We start from the raw sequence: 26,167 nt of genomic DNA, 5'->3' as shown, positions 1-26,167 counted from the left end.
CTTTTCTCCACACCCCCTCCAGCATTTATTGTTTCTAGATTTTATGATGATGGCCATTCTGACTGGTGTGAGATGATATCTCATTGTAGTTTTGATTTGCATTTCTCTAATGATTAATGATGTTGAGCATTCTTTCATGTGTTTGTTTGCAGTCTGTATATCTTCTTTGGAGAAATTTCTGTTTAGGTCTTCTTCCCATTTTTGGATTGGGTTGTTTGTTTTTTTGTTATTGAGTTGCATGAGCTGCTTTTAAATTTTGGAGATTAATCCTTTGTCAGTTGCTTCATTTGCAAATATTTTCTCCCATTCTGAGGGTTGTCTTTTGGTCTTGTTGATGGTTTCCTTTACTGTGCAAAAGCTTTGAAATTTCATTAGGTCCCATTTGTTTATTTTTGGTTTTATTTCCATTTCTCTAGGAGGTGGGTCAAAAAGGATCTTACTGTGATTTATGTCATAGAGTGTTCTGCCTATGTTTTCCTCTACGAGTTTGATACTTTCTCGCCTTATATTTAGGTCTTTAATCCATTTTGAGCTTATTTTTGTGTACGGTGTTAGGGAGTGATCTAATCTCATACTTCTACATGTAGCTGTCTAGTTTTCCCAGCACCACTTACTGAAGAGGCTGTCCTTTCTCCACTGTATATTCCTGCCTCCTTTATCAAAGATAAGGTGACCATATGTGTGTGGGTTTATGTCTGGGCTTTCTATCCTGTTCCATTGATCTATCTTTCTGTTTTTGTGCTGGTACCATACTGTCTTGATTACTGTAGCTTTGTAGTATAGTCTAAAGTCAGAGAGCCTGATTCCTCCAGCTCTGTTTTTTGTTCTTAAGATTGTTTTGGCTATTCTGGGTCTTCTGTGTTTCTATAGAAATTGTGAAACTTTTTGTTCTAGTTCTGTAAAAAATGCCAGTTGTAGTTTGATAGGGATTGCATTGAATCTGTAGATGGCTTTGTGTAGTAGACTCATTTTCACAATGTTGATTCTTCCAATCCAAGGACATGGTATATCTCTCCATCTATTTGTATAATCTTTAATTTCTTTCATCAGTGTCTTATAATTTTCTGAATATAGGTCTTTTGTCTCATTAGGTAGGTTTATTCCTAGATATTTTATTCTTTTTGTTGCCATGGTAAATGGGAGGTTTTTCTTGATTTCACTTTCAGATTTTTCATCATTAGTGTATAGGAATGCCAGAGATTTCTGTGCATTAATTTTGTATCCTGCTACTTTACCAAATTCATTGATTAGCTCCAGTAGTTTTCTGGTAGCATCTTGAGGAATCTCTATGTATAGTATCATGTCATCTGCAAACAGTGACAACTTTACTTCTACTTTTCCGATTTGTATTCCTTTTATTTCCTTTTCTTCTCTGATTGCTGTGGCTAAAACTTCCAAAACTATGTTCAATAAGAGTGGTGAGAGTGGGCAACCTTGTCTTGTTCCTGATCTTAGTGGAAATGCTTTCAGTTTTTCACCATTGAGGACGATGTTGCCTGTGGGTTTGTCATATATGGCCTTTATTATGTTGAGGAAAGTTCTCTCTATGTGTACTTTCTGCAAGGTTTTTATCATAAATGGGTGTTGAATTTTGTCGAAAGCTTTCTCTGCATCTGTTGAGATGATCATATGGTTTTTCTCCTTCAGTTTGTTAATATGGTGTATCACGTTGATTGATTTGCGTATATTGAAGAATCCTTGCATTCCTGGAATAAACCCCACTTGATCATGATGTATGATCCGTTTAATGTGCTGTTGGGATCTGTTTGCTAGTATTTTGTTGAGGATTTTTGCATCTATGTTCATCAGTGATATTGGCCTGTAGTTTTCTTTCTTTGTGACATCCTTGTCTGGTTTTGGTATCAGGGTGATGGTGGCCTCGTAGAATGAGTTTGGGAGTGTTCCTGCTTCTGCTATATTTTGAAAGAGTTTGAGAAGGATAGGTGTTAGCTCTTCTCTAAATGCTTGATAGAATTTGCCTGTGAAGCCATCTGGTCCTGGGCTTTTGTTTGTTGGAAGATTTTTTTTTTTTTTTTGCGGTACCCGGGCCTCTCACTGTTGTGGCCTCTCCCATTGCGGAGCGCAGGCTCCGGACGCGCAGGCTCAGCGCCCATGGCTCATGGGCCCAGCCGCTCCGGGGCATGTGGGATCTTCTTGGACCGGGGCACGAACCCGTGTCCCCTGCATCGGCAGGCGGACTCTCAACCATTGCACCACCAGGGAAGCCCTGTTGGAAGATTTATAATCACAGTTTCAATTTCAGTGCTTGTGATTGGTCTGTTCATATATTCTGTTTCTTCCTGATTCAGTCTTGGCGGGTTGTGCATTTCTAAGAATTTGTCTGTTTCTTCCCGGTTGTCCATTTTATTGGCATAGATTTGCTTGTAGTGATCTCTCATAATCCTTTGTGTTTCTGCAGTGTCAGTTGTTACTTCTCCTTTTTCATTTCTAATTCTATTGATTTGAGTCTTCTCCCTTTTTTTTCTTGAATAGTCTGACTAATGGTTTATCAATTTTGTTTATCTTCTGAAAGAACCAGCTTTTAGTTTTTTTGAAATTTGCTATCGTTTCTTTCATTTCTTTTTCATTTGTTTCTGATCTGCTTTTTATGATTTTTTTCTTTCTGCTAACTTTGGGGTTTCTTTGTTCTTCTTTCTCTGATTGCTTTAGGTGCAAGGTTAGGTTGTTTATTGGAGATGTCTTCTGTTAGGATTGCATTGCTATAAACGTCCCTCTTAGAACTGCTTTTGCTGCATTCCATAGATATTGGGTCGTCGTGTTTCCGTTGTCATTTGTTTCTAGATAATTTTTTATTTCCTCTTTCATTATTTCAGTGATCACTTCGTTATTAAGTAGTGTATTGTTCATCCTCCATGTGTTTATATTTTTTACAGATTGTTTCCTCTAATTGATATCTTGTCTCATAGAGTTGTAGTCTGAAAAGATACTTGATACAATTTCAATTTTCTTAAATTTAACTAGGCTTGATTTGTGACCTAAGATATGATCTATCCTGGAGAATGTTCCATGAGCACTTGAGAAAAATGTGTATTCTGTTGTTTTTGGATGGAATGTCCTATAAATATCAATTAAGTCCATCTTGTTTAATGTATCATTTAAAGCTTGTGTTTCCTTATTTATTTTCATTTTGGATGATCTGTCCATTGGTGAAAGTGGGGTGTTGAAGTCCCCTACTATGAATGTGTTTCTGTCGATTTCCCCTTTTATGGCTGTTAGTATTTGCCTTATGTATTGAGGTGCTCCTATGTTGGGTGCAAGAATATTTACAATTGTTATATCTTCTTGGATCGATTCCTTGATAATTATGAAGTGTCGTTATTTGTCTCTTCTAATAGTCTTTATGTGAAAGTCTATTTTGTCTGATATGAGAATTGCTACTTAGCTTTCTTTTGGTTTCCATTTGCATGAAATATCTTTTTCCATCCCCTTACTTTCAGTCTGTATGTGTTTCTAGGTCTGAAGTTGGTCTCTTGTAGACTGCAAATATATGGATCTTGTTTTTGTATCCATTCAGCCAATCTGTGTCTTTTGGTGGGAGCATTTAGTCCATTTACATTGAAGGTAATTATCGATATGTATGTTCCTCTTCCCATTTTCTTAATAGTTTTGGGTTTGTTATTGTAGGTCTTTTCCTTCTCTTGTGTTTCTTGCCTAGAGAAGTTCCTTTAGCGTTTGTTGTAAAGCTGGTTTGGTGGTGCTGAACTCTCAGCTTTTGCTTGTCTGTAAAGGTTTTAATTTCTCCATCAAATCTGAATGAGATCCTTGCTGGGTAGAGTAATCTTGGTTGCAGGTTTTTCTCCTTCATCACTTTCAGTATGTCCTGCCACGCCCTTCTGGCTTGTAGAGTTTCTGCTGAGAGATTAGCTGTTAACCTTATGGGGATTCTCTTGTTTGTTATTGTTGTTTTTTCCTTGCTGCTTTTAATATATTTTCTTTGTATTTAATTTTTGACAGTTTGATTAATATGTGTCTTGGCATGTTTCTCCTTGGATTTATGCTGTATGGGACTCTCTGTGCTTACTGGACTTAATTAACTATTTCCTTTCCCATATTAGGGAAGTTTTCAGTTTTCAGCTATAATCTCTTCAAATATTTTCTCAGTCCGTTTCCTTTTCTCTTCTTCTGGAACCCATAGAATTTGAATGTTGGTTTATTTAATGTCCCAGAGGTCTCTGAGACTGTCCTCAGTTCTTTTCATTCTTTTTTCTTTATTCTGCTCTGCAGTAGTTATTTCCACTATTCTATCTTCCAGGTCACTTATCCGTTCTTCTGCCTCAGTTATTCTGCTATTAATCCCATCTAGAGTATTTTTAATTTCATTTATTGTGTTGTTCATCATTGTTTGTTTCATCTTTAGTTCTTCTAGGTCCTTGTTAAATGTTTCTTGCATTTTGTCTCTTCTATTTCCAAGATTTTGGATTATCTTTACTATCATTATTCTGAATTGTTTTTCAGGTAGACTGCCTATTTCCTCTTCTTTTGTTAGGTCTGGTGGGTTTTTATCTTGCTCCTTCATCTGCTGTGTGTTTTTCTGTCTTCTCATTTTGCTTATCTTACTGTGTTTGGGGTCTCCTTTTTGCAGGCTGCAGGTTTGTATTTCCCGTTGTTTTTGGTGTCTGTCCCCAGTGGTTAAGTTTGGTTCAGTGGGTTGTGTAGGCTTCCTGGTGAAGGGGACTAGTGGCTGTGTTCTGGTGGATGAGGCTGGATCTTGTCTTTCTGCTGGGCAGGTCCACCTCTGGTGGTGTGTTTTAGGGTGTCTGTGGACTCATTATGATTTTAGGCAGCCTTTCTGCTAAGGGGTGGGTTGTGTTCCTGTCTTGCTATTTGTTTGGCATAGGATGTCCAGCACTGTAGCTTGCTGGTCGTTGAGTGAAGCTGGATGCTGGTGTGGAGATGGAGATCTCTGGGAGATTTTCGCCGTTTGATATTATGTGGAGCTGCGAGGTCTCTTGTGGACCAGTGTCCTGAAGTTGGCTCTCTCACCTCAGAGGCACAGCACTGACTCCTGGATGCAGCACCAAGAGCCTTTCGTGCACAGTGCTCAAAATAAAAGGGAGAAAAAGTAGAAAGAAAGAATTAGTAGAAGTAGAAAAAAAGAAAGAAAGGAGGGAGGGAGGGAAGGAGGAAGGAAGTAAGGAAGGAGGGAAGGAAGGAAAAAAAGAAAGAAAGAAGATAAAATATAATAAAGTAAGATAAAATATAATAAAGTTATTAAAAAATAATTATTAAGAGAAGAAAAGAAAAAAAATTAAAAAAAAAAACGGGTGGTTAGATCCCTAGGACCAATGGTGGAAGCCAAGCTATACAGACAAAATCTCACACAGAAGCATACACATACACACTCACGGAAAGAGGAAAAGAGGAAAAAATCATAAATCTTGCTCTCAAAGTCCACCTCCTCAATTTGGGATGATTCATTGTCTAAAGGAGGGAAGGAAGGAAAGAAAGAAATAAATAAAAAGTAAAATAAAATAAAATAATAAAAATAAAAATAATTATTAAGAAAAAAATTTTAAAAAGAAACCAAAAGCAGACAGATAGAACCCTAGGACAAATGGTGGAAGCTAAGCTATACAGACAAAATCTCACACAGAAGAATACACATACACATTCACAAAAATAGGAAAAGGGGAAAAAAATAATAAATCTTCCTCTTAAAGTCTGCCTCCTTAATTTGGGATGATTCATTGTCTATTCATGTATTCCACAGATGCAGGGTACATCAAGTTGATTGTGGAGCTTTAATCCGCTGCTTCTGGGGCTGCTGGGAGAGATTTCCCTTTCTCTTCTTTGTTCCCACATCTCCTAGGGGCTCAGCTTTGGATTTGGCCCTGCCTCTGCATGTAGGTCGCCGGAGGGCGTCTGTTCTTCGCTCAGACAGGACAGGGTTAAAGGAGCCGCTGATTCGGGGGCTCTGGCTCACTCAGGCCGGGCAGAGGGAGTGGCACGGAGTGCGGGGCGAGCCTGTGGCGGCAGAGGCCAGCGTGACGTCGTGCCAGCCCGAGGTGCGCCATGCATACTTACGGGGGAGTTGTCCCTGGATCCCGGGACCCTGGCAGTGGCGGGCTGCACAGGCTCCCCGGAAGTGGGGGTGTGGATAGTGATCTGTGCTCGCACACAGGCTTTTTGGTGGCGGCAGCAGCAGCCTTAGAGTCTCATGCCCGTCTCTGGAGTCCGCGCTTTTAGCCCCGGCTCAAGCCCGTCTCTGGAGTTCCTTTAAGCAGTGCTCTTAATCCCCTCTCCTTGTGCACCAGGAAACAAAGAGGGAAGAAAAAGTCTCTTGCCTCTTCAGCAGGTCCAGACTTTTCCCTGGACTCCCTCCTGGCTAGCCGTGCTGCACCAACCCCCTGCAGGCTGTTTTCACGCCGCCAACCCTAGTTCTCTCCCAGTGCTCCAACTGAAGCCCTTGCCTCTACTCCAGGCCCTGCCTGCTCAGGCGGGTGAGCAGACAAGCCTCTCGGCCTGGTGAGTGCCAGTCGTCACTGATCCTCTGTGCCGGAGTCTCTGCGCTTTGCCCTCCGGCACCCCTGTTGCTGTGCTCTCCTCCGCGGCTCTGAAGCTTTCCCCCTCCGCCACCCGCAGTCTCTGCCCGCGAAGGGGCTTCCTAGTGTGTGGAAACCTTTCCTCCCTCACAGCTCCCTCCCACTGGTGCAGGTCCCATCCCTATCCTTTTGTCTCTGTTTATTCTTTTTTCTTTTGCCCTTCCCAGCTATGTGGGGGGGGGATTTCTTGCCTTTTGGGAGGTCTGAGGTCTTCTGCCAGCGTTCAGTAGGTGTTCTGTAGGAGTTGTTCCACGTGTAGATGTTATTTCTGGTGTATCTGTGGGGAGGAAGGTGATCTCCACATCTTTCTCTTCTGCCATCTTCCCGGAAGCCCTGTATTTCTTTTGTTTTTCTTTATTTTACTTGCAGGTTTTCTTTCATTTATTTATTTTTTATTTTTTTGGCCATGCCCCGTGGCATGTGGGATCTTAGTTCCCCCACCAGGGATCGAACCTGCACCCCCTGCATTGGAAGCACGGAGTCTTAACCACTGGACTGCCTGTGAAGTCCTTAGATTCTTGTATTTCTTGATTATGAGGTCACTATTAGCACTATCAGTAAAGTTGTGGGAAGACTAGTGTAGACTGCAGAGGATAAAGAGAGTGGGAGAGTGAAGAGCAGTTTGATCAGAGAAGATGAGAGGAAGGAGAGTAGTTTGAGGGAATGGCCGAAACAAGGAAGTGATATATTTTACCATTTTACTTAGGAAGCTTTCAAATATGTAAATAAAGAGTAGTGTAACGAATCCCATATACCTATCAACATTCTGCTATTCTTATTTCATTTATTTCCCCACCATATTTTTTTCTGGAGTATTATTTTAACCTTTTTATTTTGAACTAATTTTAGACATACAGAAAAGTTGCAAAAATGGTGCAGGGAGTTCCTGTATACCCCTCACCCAGCTTCCTCTAGTGTTAACATTGTATATAACCATAGTACCGTGATCAGAACCAGGAAGTTAACGTTGGTACAACACTATTAAACTACAGATCTTATATGAATTTTATCAGGATTTCCACGAATGTCCTTTTTTGTTCCAGGATCTTATCCAGGATGTCACATTGCATTTAGCTGTTATTTTTCCTTAGTTTCCTTCAGTTTGTAATCATTCTCCTGTCTTTCCTTGTCTTTCTTAATCTTTTGTGAGTGTTTTAAAGCAAATCCGAGACGTATCACTTTACCCATAATACTTCAGTATGTTTCCCTAATAGGTAAGGACTTTTGTTTTGTTATCACACATAACATAATAATAATCACTCCTTAATATCATCTAATCTCTGTTCACCTCCCAATTTTCTAAAAAAAAAAATGTGTTTTTACAATTTGTCCAAATCAGGATCCAAACAAGGTCAACAAATTGCATTTGGTTAGTAAGTCTCTCTTTTTTCTAAAGGAACATTTCTTTTCCTTTGTTTCTTTGGTTTTTTTAAAATTTATTTTATTTTTGCCTGTGTTGGGTTTTTGTTGCTGCGTGCAGGCTTTAGTTGCGGCAAGCAGGAGCTACTCTTTGTTGCAGCATGCAGGCTTCTCATCGCGGTGGCTTCTTTTGTTGTGGAGCATGGGCTCTAGGTGTGTGGGCTTCAGTAGTTGTGGCACGCAGGCTCAGTAGGTGTGGCTTGCGCAGGCTCAGTAGTTATGGTGCATGGGCTTAGTTGCTCTGCGGCATGTGGGATCTTCCCAGACCAGGGCTCAAACCTGTGTCCCTTGTGTTGGCAGGCGGATTCTTAACCACTGAGCCACCAGGAAAGTCCCAATAAGTCTCTTTTAATATGTGTTCTCCTCTTTTTAATGTAATTTATTTGTTTAAATTCAGTCATTTCTCTTGTAGAATTCTCCACTTCCTGTATTTGGCTGATTGTATCCTTGTGGTATTTTTGGTATGTGCCTCTGTCCACATATTTCCTGTAAACTTTAAGGTCCAGAGGCTTGATTATATTTAGATTCATTTTGGCCTGGGGAGGGGAGGCAAAAAGGAAAAAGAACTTAGATGGTCCCTAAAATTAGGAATTTTTTGTTTATTTTTTAACTTTTTATTAAGAAAAGTTTTCAAACACACAAAAGTAGAATGGTAATGTGGACCCTCAGGTACCCAACCTTCAATAATAATTACCAGTTTATGGCCAATCTTCTTTCTTCTATAGCCCTACCCACTTTTCTCTATACTATTTTGAAGCAAATCCCCAGCATCATTACATTAGTAAATATTTGATATGTATCTCTAAAAGATAAGGATTCTGTTTTTAAAGAACATAACCACAATATCATTAGTACATCTAAAAAATCAATTCCTTAATATCAAATATCTTGTCAGTGTTCAAATTTCTAGTTATCTCCGAAATGTTATATTTTTATAATTTAAAGTCTGGTCCACTACCAATTTTTGTAAATAAGGTTTCATTGGAACACAGCCAAACATAATTTTTTTTTTTTGCGGTACACGGGCCTCCCACTGCCACGGCCCCTCCCGCCGCGGAGCACAGGCTCTGGACGCGCAGGCCCAGCGGCCATGGCTCAAGGGCCCAGCCGCTCCGCGGCACGTGGGATCCTCCTGGACCAGGGCACGAACGCGTGCCCCCTGCATCGGCAGGCGGACCCCCCAACCACTGCGCCACCAGGGAAGCCCCCCAAACATAATTTTTTATGTATTGTCTTTGATTGCTTTCATGGTACAGTGGCAGAGTTGAGCAACTGCAACAGAAACCATTTGGCTCTCAAAACCTAAAATATTTACTATTTGGGTCCTTCACAGAAGAAGTTTGGTGACCTCTGCTTTAGGCAATCATCTTTTAGAATAATTAAAAATAAAATATTTTTAATATTTACCTTCATTTAAACCACTTCTGGTTATCTTCATTTCCTTGTGTAAATCCAAATCTCCTTCTGTTATCATATTCCTTTCTGAAGATCATACTTTAACATTTCTTATAGTGCATGTTTCAGCTTTTGCTCATCTGAAAAAAGTCATTGTTTTGCCTTCATTTTTAATAGCTATTTTTGCTGGATTTAGAATTCTGGGTTGGCAGTTTTATTTGTTCAGCACTCTAAAAGTGTGTCCATTTTCTTCTGCCTTGTGTAGTTTTGGGTGAGATGTCTGTTACCTGTTTCCTCTGATTGCAGTGTCTTTTTTCTCTGGCAGACTTTAAGGTTTTCCTCTTTATCTTTGGTTTTCTGTAGTGTGAATGTGTCTAGGTTTGTGGATTTTTGCTTTTGTCTTTAGGTATTTAACTTTTTTATATAATATTTATTTTTAAAAATTTTATTTATTTATTTATTTGGCTGTATTTGGGTCTTCGTTTCTATGCGAGGGCTTTCTCTAGTTGTGGTGAGCAGGGACCACTCTTCATCGCGGTGCATGGGCCTCTCACTGTCGTGGCCTCTCTTGTTGCGGGGCACAGGCTCCAGATGCGCAGGCTCAGTACTTGTGGCTCACTGGCCCAGTTGCTCCGCGACATGTGGGATCTTCTCAGACCAGGGCTCGAACCCGTGTCCCCTGCATTGGCAGGCATATTCTCAACTACTGCGCCACCAGGGAAGCCTGAGGTATTTATCTTGATTGGGGTTTTCTGGGCTTGGGTCTGTCATTTGATGTCTTCGTTATTTTTGGAAAACAATTCAGTTGTTATCTTTTCAAATATTTTTTTCAGATCCATTATCTTTCTCCTCTTGTGGGATTTCAATAATATACAAATTAGACTGTTTAATATCAACCCACAGTTCTTGCATGCTCTGTACTTTTTTGGGGTGTTTTTTTTTGTTTTTTCTAGTTTTATTGAGATATTATTGGCATATAACATTGTACAAGTTTAAGGTGTACAATGATTTTTTTTTTTTTTTTGCGTTACGCGGGCCTCTCACTGTTGTGGCCTCTCCTGCTGCGGAGCACAGGCTCCGGACGCGCAGGCTCAGCGGCCATGGCTCACGGGCCTAGCTGCTCCGCGGCATGTGGGATCTTCCCGGACCGGCGCACGAACCCGTGTCCCCTGCATTGGCAGGCGGCCTCTCAACCACTGTGCCACCAGGGAAGCCCCAATACAATGATTTGATGTGTGTAATTTTTTTTTATTTTCTAACTCTTCTTGTTTTGTTTTTGTTTAGATAATTTTCACTGACCTATCACCGATTTTTTTTATTTGGCTCTGTTGAGTCTGCTGATAAGGCTGTCAAAGGCATTTTTCATCTGTTACTATATTCACTTACTTCTAGCATTACCATTACCATCTTACAGTTTCCATCTCTTGGCAGAAATTCATCATCATTCATGCATATATCTTTTCTACTAGAGCCTTTTTAACATATTAATTGTGTTCATGGTAAATTTTTCTTCTGAAATTCTAACATCTGGGTCACCTCAGAGTCTGGTTTAATTGCTTTGTCTTGTCACAGAAGGTTGTTTCCCCGTGTGTGTGTGTGTGTGTGTGTGTGTGTGTGTGTGTGTGTGTGTGTGTGTGTGTGTTTATGGGGAAGGGGTAATTTTTTTATTGATCACTGGCCATCACGTATAACAGTAGAGACTGCCTGGAAATGGCACATCTTTTCTGCTAAGTTGTTACTGTAGGGGTTAAGTCAATATAGTAAGGAGTTGAACTGTATTTGGGTTTTGTACTTGATATAGGAACCTTCAATGCATCATCAGCTTCAAATTTCTCTCCTATTACCTTGTGCTTAGGGTGGGCACTAGGTTTTCCCAGTGTTTTTCTTAATGTTCCTCCTCCATGCTTAGTTTTCTGCATTCCCTTTGCCCCTGCATAAAATAGTCGGTTTCTCTCCAAGCTCTAGCCCCTCCCTTAGCACTAGACTGCTATTGCTTGTTATTGCATACTTGCTAGCCTTGTGGTGGGTACCTGGGAGGTGGAGATTCTTTGTTGTTTTGGTCCAGCCTCTGCCTTAGGTAGGTCATGTGTCCCTGAGTCTTCCTGGGTGAGACTTTCTCAGTGATCCTGTCTCTCCCCCAGCTGAAGGGAGACTCTAATAGTCTGGCCTCAGGATTATTTCCCACCCTTCTTCCAGGAGTAGTGAGGTTTGTCTTTTCCCTTTCCCCAGCCACAGTGGCTTTTCACCTGTGCTCTGGAGACAACAGAGTTTGCTTATCTTCCCCCAGAAGCTTTAAGTCTCTTTTTCTGTAGGGGAGAAGGGTCTGAGCTGGTCTCTGTGCTTTTCTCAGAAGAGGCAGCTACTCCCCTCACACCTGGACCAATGGAAGTCTGTGGAGAAGAGCCTGTAAGTACTTGGGTGTGAATGCCTCCTGTGTCTAATGCTTCCAGGGACACTGTACTCTCACAGCAGTCAACACTTGGTCTTTAGCAATTCATTTTAAATTTTAGCTGAATTCTTAATCATATGTGTGATGCCCAGTGTTGTTGTCTTCTCGTGCTTTGCTACAGATGAGCCAGTGCTCATGTCCCATCTCTTCTTGGAAGTAAGTGCCTGTTTTTCCTTAGATTTCATTCATGCTACTTGGTTGCCCTACAACCTCAGCTCTCTGATGGGTTCAAGGAAAGTTATGATTTTGTAGTTAGTCTAGCTTTTTCTCATTGTTCTAGTGGATGGGATGCTCATTCCAGCTTTCTACATCCTAATTGGAAGTCAAATTACAGTGTTGTAAAGTCACATGAAATAGTTGCTCTCTGTGTGGTTGTGTATTTAATTCAGTAGGTTCATTTGTTTCATTTTTCTTTCAGTTTTGGGGACTGCTTTTAAATTTTAATTTTGTCTCATAATTCTGTGAAGTATTTATATGATTTCAAGTTATATATATACAGAACAATGTGTGTTCCAAGAAGACTAACTTCTCTACTTGTTTCCTCCACCTTATTCCCTCCTTTCCTAATTAGGAAGCCTCTTTTAAAAAAAATCTATGACATTTCTTATATTACATGCGACAGGTCACATTACATAACTTATTTCTTATATTTAAAAGATATTCAGATATGTATATATATATTTGTACTCCCTCTTTTCTCAGATAAATGGTAGCATGTATACAGACTTTCCTCCACATTATTTTTTAATTTAACACTCCATAATAGTTCTTTAGAGATATACCCATTCCTTCTTACAGCTGCATAGCACTCCGTTATGTGGACATACCATGCTTTATTCAACTGGTTCTCTGTTGATGGGCATTTGGGCTATTCTCAGGTTTTTTGCTTTTACAGGTAGTGTTGTAATGAAGAGCCTTGTGTGTGTGTGTATATATATATATACGTCTTTTTGTATTTTTACCACTTTAGACTCCTAAAAGTGGTGAGCAATCCCTATATAAATTTACTAGATATTGCCAGATTAATCTTCAATAGGGCCTAGTACCATTTTACCTCCCCAGCAGCAGTGTGTGAGTGCTTTTACCCCTCAGCTTCACTTGCAGAAAGTGTGGTCAAACTTAGATTTTTGCCAGTCTAACAGGTGAAGAATTTTCAAGTAGCTTTAATTTGCATTTCCTTATTAAGAGTGTGATTGAGAAGCTGCTTTTCATAAGTTCTTTGAACAACCTTATTCTTCCTAAAATTTTAGTATACTGTCTTGTATTTCATTTACCTGTAACTATTGCCCACTAAACATTGGGCCAAAAACCATATGAGAAGGGATTGCTTCTGTTTTCTTAGGAACTTGAAGATTCTTGAGTTTCATTCACAGTAATCAAATTTGGCATATGAATGTAAGAGTTTAAAAGTTTTCAATCTTGCAGTTCACTTTGGAAATCTGTGGTTGCCAGTAATCTGGTAAAAAGAGTATAAATAATGATGTGTTTTGCTATTTCCATGTTCTTCCCAGTTTCCCTTTAGATTTCACATAATGCTCCTTTTTAGCCAGCAGAGGCCACTGGAGCCCACTAAGGAGCAGAAGTGCAACAGAATTGTGGCTGTGCTAAGATGTGATCACTGAAAGGTCACTAAAAGTTCTGCAATCTTACTAGCTTATATCCTGTTAAGATTTCATGCTTGACAGCTCATGCAGCTCAATATCAAAAAAAACAACCCAATCCAAAAATGGGCAGAAGACCTAAATAGACATTTTTTCAAAGAAGACATATAGATTGCCAACAAACACATGAAAAGATACTCAACATCACTAATCATTAGAGAAATGCAAATCAAAACCACAATGAGGTATCATCTCATACTGGTCAGAATTGCCATCATCAACAAATCTAGAAATAATAAATGCTGGAGAGGGTGTGCAGAAAAGGGAACCCTCCTGCACTGTTGGTGAGAATGTAAATTGATACAGCCACTGTGGAAAACAGTATAGAGGTTCCTTAAGAAACTAAAAATAGAACTACCATATGACCCAGCAATCCCACTACTGGGCATATACCCTGAGAAAACCATAATTCAAAAAGAGACATGCACCCCAATGTTCATTGCAGCACTATTTACAATAGCCAGGACATGGAAGGAACCTAAATGTCCATCGACAGATGAATGGATAAAGAAGATGTGACACATATATACAATGGAATGTTACTCAGCCATAAAAACGAGTGAAATTGAGTTATTTGTAATGAGGTGGTTGGACCTAGATCCTGTCATACAGAGTGAAGTAAGAAAGAGAAAAACGAATACCGTATGCTAACACATATATGGAATCTAAAAAAACGGTACTGATGAACCTAGTGGCAGGGTGGGAATAAAGATGCAGACATAGAGAACGGACTTTAGGACACGGGTGTGGGGGATGGGGAAGCTGGGACGAAGTGAAAGAATAGCATCCATGTATATACACTACCAAATGTAAAATAGATAGCTAGTGGGAAGCTGCTGTATAGCACAGGGAGATCAGCTTGATGCTTTGTGATGACCTAGAGGGGTGGGATAGGAGGGTGGGAGAGAGGCTTAAGAGGGAGGGGATATGAGGTTATATGTATACATATAGCTGATTCACTTCGTTGTACAGCAGAAACTAACACACCATTGTAAAGCAATTATACTCCAATAAAGACATAAAGAAAAGATTTCATGCTTGAAAGAAACAAAATATTTGAGGGCAAGAAAGTCTATGCCATTTACTTTATAATTTTTTCCATTGTTTGCTATCTCCTTCTTTAAGTTAAAAGAAATAAGCATTTGAGAATTTTAGCTAACTGCATTTTTTGATGTCTGGTGTGCTAACACCTTATTTTAAAAACTGTATAAAACCCTACAAAAAGACATGGTCCTGCTCTCTGGGAAATGATGATGTCTTTGGGGGAATCCTACAGTTTATTACAGGCTTTAAATTTTTGTCCCTAACTCTTCTCAGTTTGCAGGCCTTTCAGATATATCTATCTCACAAGACATCCCTGTGGAAGGAGAAATCACCATTCCCATGAGATCTCGCATTCGGGAATTTGACAGCTCCACATTGAATGAATCTGTTCAGAATACCATTGTAAGTTAGACAAGTTGAGAGAACTTCTATTCAGTGTCATGGGACTAAATAGCTAAGAGCACTTTGTAATATTTTTGTTTGGTTCACTGGTTTTCAGTGCATTTTATTTATTGAAATTTAAGGTTCTCCCCTAGAGAATAATTTGGTACAGCCTTTTTGGAAAGCAGTTTGGCTGTAATTGATACTAAGGAACTTAAAATGTCCAATCTTTTTGAGGTGATAATTCTGCTTCTCTAGGTATAGTATAAGGAAAAAAATTTTTTAATACAAAAGTATTTTTAAAAATACAGAAAAATGTTTATACAAAGATGTTTGTTACAGCAATATTTATAATGTGGGAAAGTTGCAAAGAAGAGTAATCGGTTAAGTAAATTATGTTACATCTGTGTGGTAGAATGGTAAACAACCATTAAAAGTCATGTTTACAAAGAACTATTAATGACATGAAGAAATTTCTAGGTTGAAAAAATTAGGACAGAATTACCTCAACTATAATTTGAGAGGTTATGGTTATATGACTGCACTTTTCCTTAAATGTCTTGATTTTTAAAAATCTGGCTTCTAGGATTCATTTGCCGGAATGTATGGGAATGTTGAAAATTAATTGACTTTACATATTGTAAAGAATGTGTTAGCATGGGAGCAGGCTGATTGCCCCTTGTGACCTCATCATGTATGAACTCAAAGTTAGGTGCTGTGTTTTGCAGAGCAGATTTTACTAGTGCTATTATTTTCGTTTCTTTAAGTAACATATTAGGAGGGCTATGTTTCTCTTCTGTGGAGTTTAAAAAATCAAAACAGAACTGATGAATGTGGTAAAGAGTTAGATGTTGGCTTAAGGAGTTAATAGGAAAAGTTAATAGAAAAAGGAGTTAATAGACAAACCCCACCTCTCTGGTTTGTTGTATAGTGAAGGAATTAAACTGGAGTTATAGCTCTAAAATTCAATGAAGGGCTCCCAGGAGATTGAAATAAAAGAAATTTTAGCAAGTTAAGTGAGGGGGCTGCTTGGCAACCTTGGTCATCACAGTACAAGTTGTTTGTGTCTTTCAGATGCGTGATCTAAAAGCTGTTGGGAAAAAATTCATGCATGTTTTGTACCCAAGGAAAAGCAATACTCTTTTGAGAGATTGTAAGTATATAAGGATTTTGAGGCTTTGCTGTTTCTCATCATAACTTATCATAAGTATTTTATAAGGCAAAGGCTCTGTGGTAATAAAACTGATGTCATTTTGCAGGATGAAAAAATACATAAATGAAGTTTTTGAGAAAAGTTAAAAATTTAGGATGGAATTTCAGAGATTGGAAGATTTTGCTGAATATATTGTCCTCATCAATAAATATAGACTGTATATTTTCACCTGCTATAATAGACACTGCAAAGAATATTTCTGGAAGTGGCAAAGACATAGGGACTTTGTTCAACCAAAGAGCTAATGATTTCCAAGGGAAAGGCAAAATGTGTAAATGTTAAATTAGAATAATAGCTAATACCCATTAAAGGTTTAACAAATTAATAGTACTTTATTGACATTTCTATTTTCAGAATGATCATTTAGTCTGTTGACTGCTTTCTTTAGGAGTTCCAAAACAGTGTTTGCAGAAAATTTTGCTGTTATTTAGAATTTATTCTTAAAATTGTTAGACCTTTTCTTTTCAAGCATTCTTGGTTTTTCTTAGTACCCTTTGTCAGAAAAAAATTGAATCTATTGTTTGAGAGTAGTAACAATGATGTTGTACATGAGTGTACCTTCTATTTTGGCAGCATTTCAGCTGTAATATAAGGATGTCAAATATGTGGCAAATGTGCCATCACTGTGTGGCAATTGGATGCAGCGTCAGAATCTTTTTCAACATAGTACATTGTGGGTTGAAGCTGACACATGATTTGCTACAGCTCGTATATAGTGGAAAGAGCATGGGCAAATCAGTGTTTGAATAGTGTGTGATCTTGGATAAGACAGTTAACTTTTCTGAGGTTGAAGTTTCTTCCTCAGAAAAGCTGTCTTATCCAATGAGATACCAATTCAGATCCATTAGGATGGTTATTGTCAAAGAAACAGAAAATAACAAGTGTTGGTGAGGATGTGGAGAAATTGGAACCCTTGTGCATTGCTGGTGGGAATGTAAAATGGTACAGCCACTGTGTAAAACAACATGGTGGTTCCTCAAAAAATTACCACATAATTTTATAGTATATAAAATTTATAGTATAGAACTACCACATGATTCAGCACGTCTCCTTCTGGGTATATACCCAAAAGAATTGAAAGCACGGACTCAGTTATTTGCACACCTGTGTTCATAGCAGCAGGTGAAAACAACTCTTATGTCTATCAGTGGATGGATGGGTAAACAAAGTGTGTTATATACACCATGGTGTATGCCATATATGAATGGGTTATTATTCATCCTTAAAAAGGAGTGAAATTCCTGATACATGCTACAACTTGGACGAACCTTGAAGACACTATGCTAAGTAAAATAAGCCATACACAAAAGGACATATATGATTCCACTTATGTTAGGTACCTAGAGTAGTCAGATTTATAGAGACAGAAAGTTAAATGATGGTTGTCAGGGACTGAGGGGGTATTGAGGAGTTATTGTTTAATGGGTTGGAGTTTCAGTTTGGGAGATGAAAACGTTCTGGAGATGGATGGTGTGGTGCTTGCACAACAGTGAATATACTTCGTGCCTGTACAGTTAAAAGTGACTAAAATGGTAAATTTTGTGTTTTATGTATTTCACAAGAAAAAGAATAGTTTTAAAATACTGTTATGAATCTTTTACAAATTAAAAACAGTCTTCACTGCATTAAAAAAACAGCGTATTAATGTCAGTTGTACTTGAATTCAGCTTTTCAGTTGATAAATTTTAACAATTTATTGCTTATTTAATTAACAATAGTTTATTAGAGTGTTAGGATTATGGTTTTTCTTTTTTTACATCTTTAACAAACTTTCCACAGTGGTGTCAAAATTACTTATTTAAAACAAAGACGTAAGTATGTACATATGCACACTTCTTTCAAATAAAGTTATGTACAAGTGAGGTTAAAGTTAGAAGTGGTATATGTACCTTTTTTCATATTACTTGAGGAAGATAATTGTGCTTTAAGCTGTATGTTACTGAACTGTTGGTTTATTAATCACCCAACAGCTATTGATTGAGAACCACAGTGATTAGACCTAATGTTGACAGAGCCTTTATAGTTTTCAGAAAGTTTTCATGTTGTTTGTTAACATTTAACCCTATGAAATTACCAGTGTTGGGCTGTTTTTTCACCTATAAGAACAGCAATTCTGTGCTAGTTCAATGTAGTAATTATGAAAGGGAAACAGTATTGCAGAGTGGAAAGGACTTTGTAGTAGGAATCAGAAGATTCTGGTTTTGGTTCTAGGTTCTGGTCCCACCCCCACACGTAACTGTTTACGGAAACTTGGGCACGTCACTTCTTCCCAGCTTTGTTTTTCATATTTGTGAGGTGAACCTGATTATACTTGCCTTGTCTAATGTAGTCTCAGATAGGTAAAGTGACTTGGCTTTAGTCTTCTTTTTGATGGTGCAGGGTAGGGCACTTAAGTCTTTTGACTCCTTGCTCGTTGGTCTTTAACTGTAGCATGCTGGAATGTGGCTTAGTAGGTGGGGAGAGGGGTGATTTGTGGGATGTGAAGTGAACAAAATTTAAAGGATATATGAAGAAGGGCATTCAGAATTAGGGAGCAGGGAGGGTCAGCAGAGGGGATAGCAGAGGTCGGAAGGCTTGGGCAGACAGGGAGAGCCTTGATGTCTGAATTCCAAGAGTGGGAGAGGTACATATTGGAATAAAGACAGAAAACACTACATGGTTGTGTCTAAACAGTCTTCTGTCTTTTCTTGTAGGGGATTTATGGGGCCCTTTGATCCTTTGTGTGACGCTTGCATTGTAAGTACTTATATTTCCTTTCTTTGTCATTTGAGATAGATTAGATTTTTTTCATGGAGTTTCAAAATTGAAGGGGATTTTGACTGAATATTTCATTTAGGACATCTATGACATATTGTACTCCTTATGTATTTAAATCTAAAAAGTCAAGTAGTTTTCTAGATCAATTCAAAGAGTGATGGAATTTAAAGATGTGAAAATTATGCCCACCTTCACTTACCAATGACTTCTTATCCTGATTTAGCCATTTCTGTTCAACATTTATTCACACTCATGTACCTCATTAAGCTAAGTGAATTAAGTATCTGTAGGTTTAAGCACTGTTTATTTGCAAACATAATTCTTTTAAAATTTACTAAAAGTGTAAGTGAGAATAAATTAGAGTAGAAGTGGTAGAGTTCAAAGCAAGATCATGTTTCAAAGTGTTATGTTTTCCGTATGCATTGTATGTAAAGGGAAAGGACAGAAGAAGGAAAGCAAAGTTCCGCTGGAGAGGGGAATATAACCACTGGTAGAGTGCAAAAAATACTGCACTAGGATTCAGTTCTGAGTTCTCATCCTAACTTTGCTATCAGCAGGGTGACTTTCAGCCACTAATAACCAAAATTTGTATAATGATTTTTCTTAGCTTACAGAAAACTTTTAAATACCTTCTCTTATCCTCATAACAAAAAGTGAATATTTTTCCTCTTTTGACAAACAAGCTCAGGTTCAAAGAGATTGAGGACTGAACCAAGGTCAAATATTCAGTGGTAGACCTGGAATTCAACCTCAGGTTTCCTTGACTGCCCATTCTCTACCTCTGCAATTATTACACATCTCTTCCCACCTAACCTCTCTGGGTCTCCTTTTCCATATCTATAAAAGGAGATGGTTGAGGGTCCTTTCCAGGCTGAACCTTTTATGATTTTAAATTCAAGTTTCTTACTGGCTTCTTTACCCATTTTTAAATGTAAGTCAAGCATATGGTAATTTAGGTAAAAACGTGGAGTGCTCTATCTTATGCCTTTAATAATCATATCAAGGGAAACAATCCAGTGCCTTGATGAAAGGGTTTATATTAGAAGCTCTGAGCATATACTTTTTTAGTTTTGAAAGATTAACCTTAGAGATTATGGAGTTTAATACCACTTATTTGCAGAGAAGAAAATTGGAGTCCCAGAACATCAAGTGATCTGCTCCAGTTTCCATATCTAGTGACAGAATTAGGATCAATATCTGAGTCTCCTGCCTTCCAGGCCAGTTAATGTTCTTTCTGTCATACCATGCTGAAGCGATAGGAGTTCCAGACAACAAGTGATGAGGGCCAGCATTCTTTGCACTGGATTGTCAGGACTTGGAACAGAGTATGCAGAACCATAGAATACAAAAGCCTGTACTGGCACATAGCATAGCAGGACAAGACTTACTGTGTGACTTCCCTATACTTCGTAATAAGAGGAGGTTGTGAGTTTGATGTTACTTATTCTGTTACTGGAAAAAAATGACACAGAGTACAAGTGTTCTGAGTCCAAAATTCAAAGCAGTTTACATCTGTAAAATTTTTAGAGAGGATATAAGTGACTGTTCAATTACTCAGTTTCAAAGCAAAGCCTTTTTGTGATAATCTGTATGTTTTGATTTTAAAAAATCAACAACTAAATAGGTTTATAGACTGCTTCCATTTTTAAATGCCAGAACTAGAACCTTAACCCAAGGATTACAAATTCAAATGTGTACATGCATGCATTGCGAATTGGTTACCAGAAGCCCTTGTGAAGGAATCTGCTGCTGTGTCAACTGCACCTGATTGTTGCCATGTAGGAATGCAGGTCCAGTGTTAGAAACTCTTATGATTTTTCAAGAAAATCCAGAAATACCTCCCAATTTTAAAATAACATCAACTTGAATTTAAGACCATTTTAAGTATTGTATGGACCAACAACCTTATGTCTGTGAGCCACATTTAGCCCTTCAGTTTATACCCTCTGCTTAACCAAAAAAGGTCTTTGGTAATCCATTTAAGCATTCCCATGAGGTCAAATGGAGCACCTCTTGTAGTCCTGAGGCATTTGGAATTTGAAATAAGGGATATACTTCAGGCATTTTCCTTTTGTACAGCCTACATATTATAGATCTTCAGATGAGGTTTAGGGCAGCTCCCTGATTCAAAGTTTGAGAACCCATGCCGTAACTTTGTTGCTCTAAATAAAAGATTTGGCAATTCTCATGCCATTTCCTTGTCACAGAATGCTTCAGAGAGGCTCTGTAGATAGCGAAAAAGATGGAGGGCCCCAGTTTGCAGAAGTGTTTGTCATTGTCTGGTTTGGTGCAGTTACCATCACCCTCAACTCAAAACTTCTTGGAGGAAACATGTGAGTATTATTAAAATGCATCCCTTTTCCCTTGCCAGGTTGCATATTTTAGATTTTTAAGGAAGTCTGGCTAGTTATGTATTTTTTAAAAATAAAAATAAAAATAAATGAGAGCCAAAAAGAAGATTCTCTTAAAACCACTGAACAGAGATAACCTAGTTGAATTAAATTACCTTAAATTATCTGGGGTCCTTTGATAAGCTTCAGTGCTCTCGCTCCAGCCCCTGAAGTCATAGGCAGAATTTTTTGTGTTAGAAGATTATGTCTGTCTTTGGGAATGGATGGTCCATAGTTTTCAACAAATTCTGAAATAGGTCTGTAAACCAGAAAAGATTAAGAAACACCATTCTTGGAGGTTCAGTGGGAGAAGGAGATCTCTAGGAATTAGAGCAGATCATCTAGATACTAGATGGCTGACTCTTAAGGAGTTTAAGCAGAGAGGAGGAGAGGATGGGGAGAGCAAAACTAAAGCACATGTTGAATACAGAGGCCTATCCTCATACTTGAAACAGGTAGCCTTCAGCTGTCCTAATACCTATATTAGGGTATAGGTATTATGTATCTGAAGGAAGGTAACGATCCATCATACATAGAAATCTGTGTAATAAACTGTATCATGATACAGATCAGCTATATTTATGATCTTTATGGATGTATTGTTGTTTTTTAGATCTTTTTTTCAGAGCCTCTGTGTGCTGGGTTACTGTATACTTCCCCTGACGGTGGCAATGCTGGTTTGCCGGCTGGTACTTTTGGCCGAGCCAGGACCAATAAACTTCATGGTCCGGCTTTTTGTGGTGATCGTGATGTTTGCCTGGTCTATAGTAGGTAAGAACTTACTTATCTCTACAGTAACAGAGCAGACCGAAACGTGAGTTAGAGATGAAGATCAGATGAGGAGCAGTGTAACTTATAAGTTACATATGAGTGATATGATTCTTGCCAGTGTCATCCATAGAACCGTCTTCTCTCAGTAGGGATAACGTTCATCTTATCTGAGTTGGCTATCTGGACTTCCGAGATGTGGAGAGTCATGTCTTTTTTTCTTTTCAATCCTTAAATAGTGGATAGGGTTGAAAAAGGAGATTACACTAGACCTAACTTAGTCCTGGCATATAGGAGGCATAGGTGACTTGAGAAATGGCTTGAGCCTTTTCCTGACAAATTAATCATAATAATAGCCAGCATTTACCAATTGCTTACTGTAGGCCAGACACTGTCATAAGTACTTCATATATATTATCTCATTTAACCCTCACAACAACCCTAATAAATAAAAACAGTTATTATTGGTCCCATTTTTATAGATGAGGAGCAGACCCAGAGAGGTTAAGCAACTTGCCCTAGGACACATAACTAGTGAATAGGGGAATCAGGTTTCAAACCCAACCAGATCACACACCTGTTTAGAAATGTACTATACTACCTCCCAGTATAGGTTGTTAAGTATCATAGTACTTGTCTGCTTCAGTAGAAAATTCTGCTAAAGATGAGTGAGAGCCTGTAGCAGTGGCAATGAATGCTATTTGCTCATTGTTTGTACTTTCCTAAAATTCTCTTAAAATTCCACCTTAAACTGGAAGTGTTCACTAGCTTCTTTTTAATGGGATAGACAGACTGCCTAATATTTTTATGTGCAGTAACATTTCTTTGCTCTGGGACATGGTTAAAAGCCAAGAAGTAATCCAAAAGTAAGATCTGAGAATGCCAGAATTGATATTCCAAGGATTGTATTAAGCTTGGGTGCTTTAACTACCCATGGAAGAGCCCCTCATTCCCTCACTTAGAGTCTGATAATTTACCATACATGTAGTTCTGAATAGCTTAGTTATCAAGTGTCCAGGCCCACAGTGGTTCAGCAAGTAGAATCTTAGATGAGAGAGAAGTTCCTGTAATTCAGCAAATAGGTATTAAGCACAGACTGTGTGTCAGGCATTGTGCTAGGCATGGTCTCTATCCTCCGAGTTCACAATTTAGGCATAAAAGTTTTCCAGGTGGGCAATGGAAGTCTCTGCAGTGTATAGTGGGGACACAGAAGAGGTAAGTGGGCAGTTCTACCTGGGGTGGCAGGATACCAGATGGTTGTTCAGGAAAGATTTCCTTGAAGGGTGATTATTGATGAGTGAAAAGATGAGTATATGTTTCCTGGATGGACAAGAGGATTGGCATCTAAAAGAGCTGATAACTTATTAAGAACAAGTACTCAAAAAAAACAGCAGTGTGAGGCCATTTGCCATAGGAGTTTTGTAAGCCTATGTAGCACAGTTCAGTAACTTCTCAGAAAAGGGTAAGAAACCCCTTTTAGAAAGGTTTCCATCTTAAATGGTTGAAACCTTTCAAAGCTTTCATACTTGAAACAGGTAGCCCTCAGCTGTCCAGAAAACTATGCTGCCAAATGCCTTTTTCTCTGAGGATCACAAATGTAACTGAACTTATAGTATATAATTCTGTGTCCCAGACTATGTCAGGCCCCTTCAAGTTTAGTAAATGTTAGTAGTTGTAACAGTCTTATTGTATTAAATATTCCTTTTTGTTGTCTTGTTTTGCTTTGTTTAGCCTCTACAGCTTTCCTTGCTGATAGCCAGCCTCCAAACCGCAAAGCCCTTGCTGTTTATCCTGTTTTCTTGTTTTACTTTGTCATCAGTTGGATGATTCTCACCTTCACTCCTCAGTAAATCAGGAAATGGAAATTAAAAACCAGGGAATTCAAAGCTCATTTCAAAGATGCAATTTACCGTGGAGTTTTGCCTTTGGCCCTGTTTTGTCTAATTTTGGAGGTATTTGGTAACTGGGTATATGAGGAGATTAAAAGGGAACCATAAAGCACCGTCACCATTTATGTAAGGAACTGATGTTTGAAAGGCCGTCCTTTCCTTCTTAATGTTATTTCTTTAAAATATGTGTGCATAGTACACACAGTATAATGCCTCCTTAAGGCATGATGGGGTCACTGTGGTCCGTCTGGGTGACAACCAATGACTTGGGAAGCACATGGATACATCCTGCAAGTTGAATATAGAGTTGGTAACTATATTTTCAGTTTTGAGAATACCAGTTCAGGTGCAGCTCTTAAACATATTGCCTTATGACTATTAGAATATGCCTCTCTTTTCATAAATAATAAGGGATAGTTTATTTTACTTCTCTTAAGCTTAAAAAGACAATGACAGAGGTTGGGAAAGGGGTACATAGATGTGGGAGGAGAAAACATCTAAGCAAAATTCAGAGTTTGATTAGAGAAAATTCTGCACTTGTTGCTTTAAAAAAAGCAAAGGACATCTAAAACATAGGCTTTTTTAGTCTTTCTGTATAGTCACCTTTCTGCCATGCTTAATAGCAGCTCAGTGACACTCTTAATTTTTTTTCAACATCTTTATTGGAGTATAATTGCTTTACAATGGTGTGTTAGTTTCTGCTTTATGACAAAGTGAATCAGTTATACATATACATATGTTCCCATAGCTCTTCCCTCTTGCGTCTCCCTCCCTCCCACCCTCCCTATCCCATCCCTCTAGGTGGTCACAAACCACCGAGCTGATCTCCCTGTGCTATGCGGCTGCTTCCCACTAGCTATCTATTTTACGTTTGGTAGTGTATATATGTCCATGCCACTCTCACTTTGTCACAGCTTACCCTTCCCCCTCCCCATATCCTCAAGTCCATTCTCTAGTAGGTCTGTGTCTTTATTCCCGTCTTACCCCTAGGTTCTTCATGACCTTTTTTTTTTCTTGGATTCCATATATATGTGTTAGCATACAGTATTTGTTTTTCTCTTTCTGACTTACTTCACTCTGTATGACAGACTCTAGGTCCATCCACCTCACTACAAATAACTCAATTTCGTTTCTTTCTATGCCTGGACACTCTTAATTTTTAATCTTACTCTCCAGTTCTGCATATGCAAGCTAAGGTGTTAGCAGTCAACTTGTAATTTTCCTTTGACTGAAGCTCTCAGTGGACCAATGCTTGAACTTACCCAAGTAGAAGACCTCAGAAATTTAGATTGGTAGGTCCCTAATGCATATTATCATGTGGGCACCTTCTCTTAAGGATAGAATGAGGCAGTTTGGATACAGCATAGCTGTAAGGAATTTCTTGCTATTCTGTGTAGTCTGGCCTCTAACTAAAAAGTAAAGCTAAATCAAAGGCTGCATTTAACCATGTAAACATGGAGGGATTTAGTGTTCTAATGGCTGATTTCACAGAACAACTAGATGCTTAAGAGCATGAGGTAGGATGAGTTGAGTTTACAGCTGCCGCCTTTTCATAGTGGGCTTAGCAGTTTTTTCATTAGGTGTGTTTTTCGGGTTGGGGATAGCAGTTTATTTTCTTGGTTTTAGACTTTATTTGTAAAGCCAATTAGCTCTCCTTTAGAGAAGTACTTTTTTGCACATGTGCACCTACTTGTATTCTCAGCTATTTATGCACACAAGTGTGAAGGCTTTTCAGGGAGCAGAGTGTCTGGGACAGGCTGATTCTGAGCTAATCAGGGTTCTTTTAAGGTAATATGAGCTGCTGCCTTCTATAAATTGCACAGTGAAAAGCTCTTAATAGACAAAGATTAGGAGTCAGGCAGAAAACATTCATTGTAAATATAGTTATAAAGATAGGAATTTCTTATTCCACATTTTTTCTTTATCATGGAGTTTAAATATTTATTCACTGGTATTTAAAGATGACCTATGCATAGATATATAATTTTTAAAATATACTTTCTCCATCCCCAGATTAACCAAATGTACAATACTAGGACAAATGAGTACTTGGAATGATATTCAATTACAGAGCATTACAAAATTGGTCCCCTCTGTCCCAGCGTTGTCTAGATATTTTGGTTATGTATTTGTATTTGTTTCAATTTCCCTTTGAAATTTCAAAATAAACCCTGTTAGGACAAAGCCAGTGTTTCAGTCTTGATAAAGAAAATATTTTGAAACTGGTTCTGATTTTAA

At 38.5% G+C, this 26,167-nt stretch overlaps 1 protein-coding gene across 2 annotated transcripts in view; it reads left to right on the top strand.

Annotated features, from left to right (window-relative positions):
- The window catches only part of YIPF6 (Yip1 domain family member 6), a 30,084-nt gene extending 5,745 nt beyond the window's left edge, over nt 1–24,339 (top strand). The window contains exons 2-7 of one of the 2 annotated variants that reach the window (XM_007470146.1): nt 14,805–14,933; nt 15,987–16,065; nt 18,819–18,861; nt 21,090–21,215; nt 21,886–22,043; nt 23,772–24,339. In XM_007470146.1, coding sequence (XP_007470208.1) covers nt 14,805–14,933; nt 15,987–16,065; nt 18,819–18,861; nt 21,090–21,215; nt 21,886–22,043; nt 23,772–23,890 — 654 coding nt within the window. In that variant the 3' untranslated portion in view covers nt 23,891–24,339. The remainder of the gene's footprint in view (nt 1–14,804; nt 14,934–15,986; nt 16,066–18,818; nt 18,862–21,089; nt 21,216–21,885; nt 22,044–23,771) is intronic. The other variant, XM_007470147.1, reaches the window with a different exon arrangement.
- The last annotated feature ends 1,828 nt before the right edge of the window (nt 24,340–26,167 follow it).

Source organism: Lipotes vexillifer, unplaced genomic scaffold (genome assembly GCF_000442215.2).
Source record: "Lipotes vexillifer unplaced genomic scaffold, Lipotes_vexillifer_v1.1 scaffold926, whole genome shotgun sequence".
Lineage (NCBI taxonomy): Eukaryota > Metazoa > Chordata > Mammalia > Artiodactyla > Lipotidae > Lipotes > Lipotes vexillifer.
The sequence above is the reverse complement of the archived record's forward strand: the minus strand, read 5'-3'. Positions and strand labels throughout refer to the sequence as shown.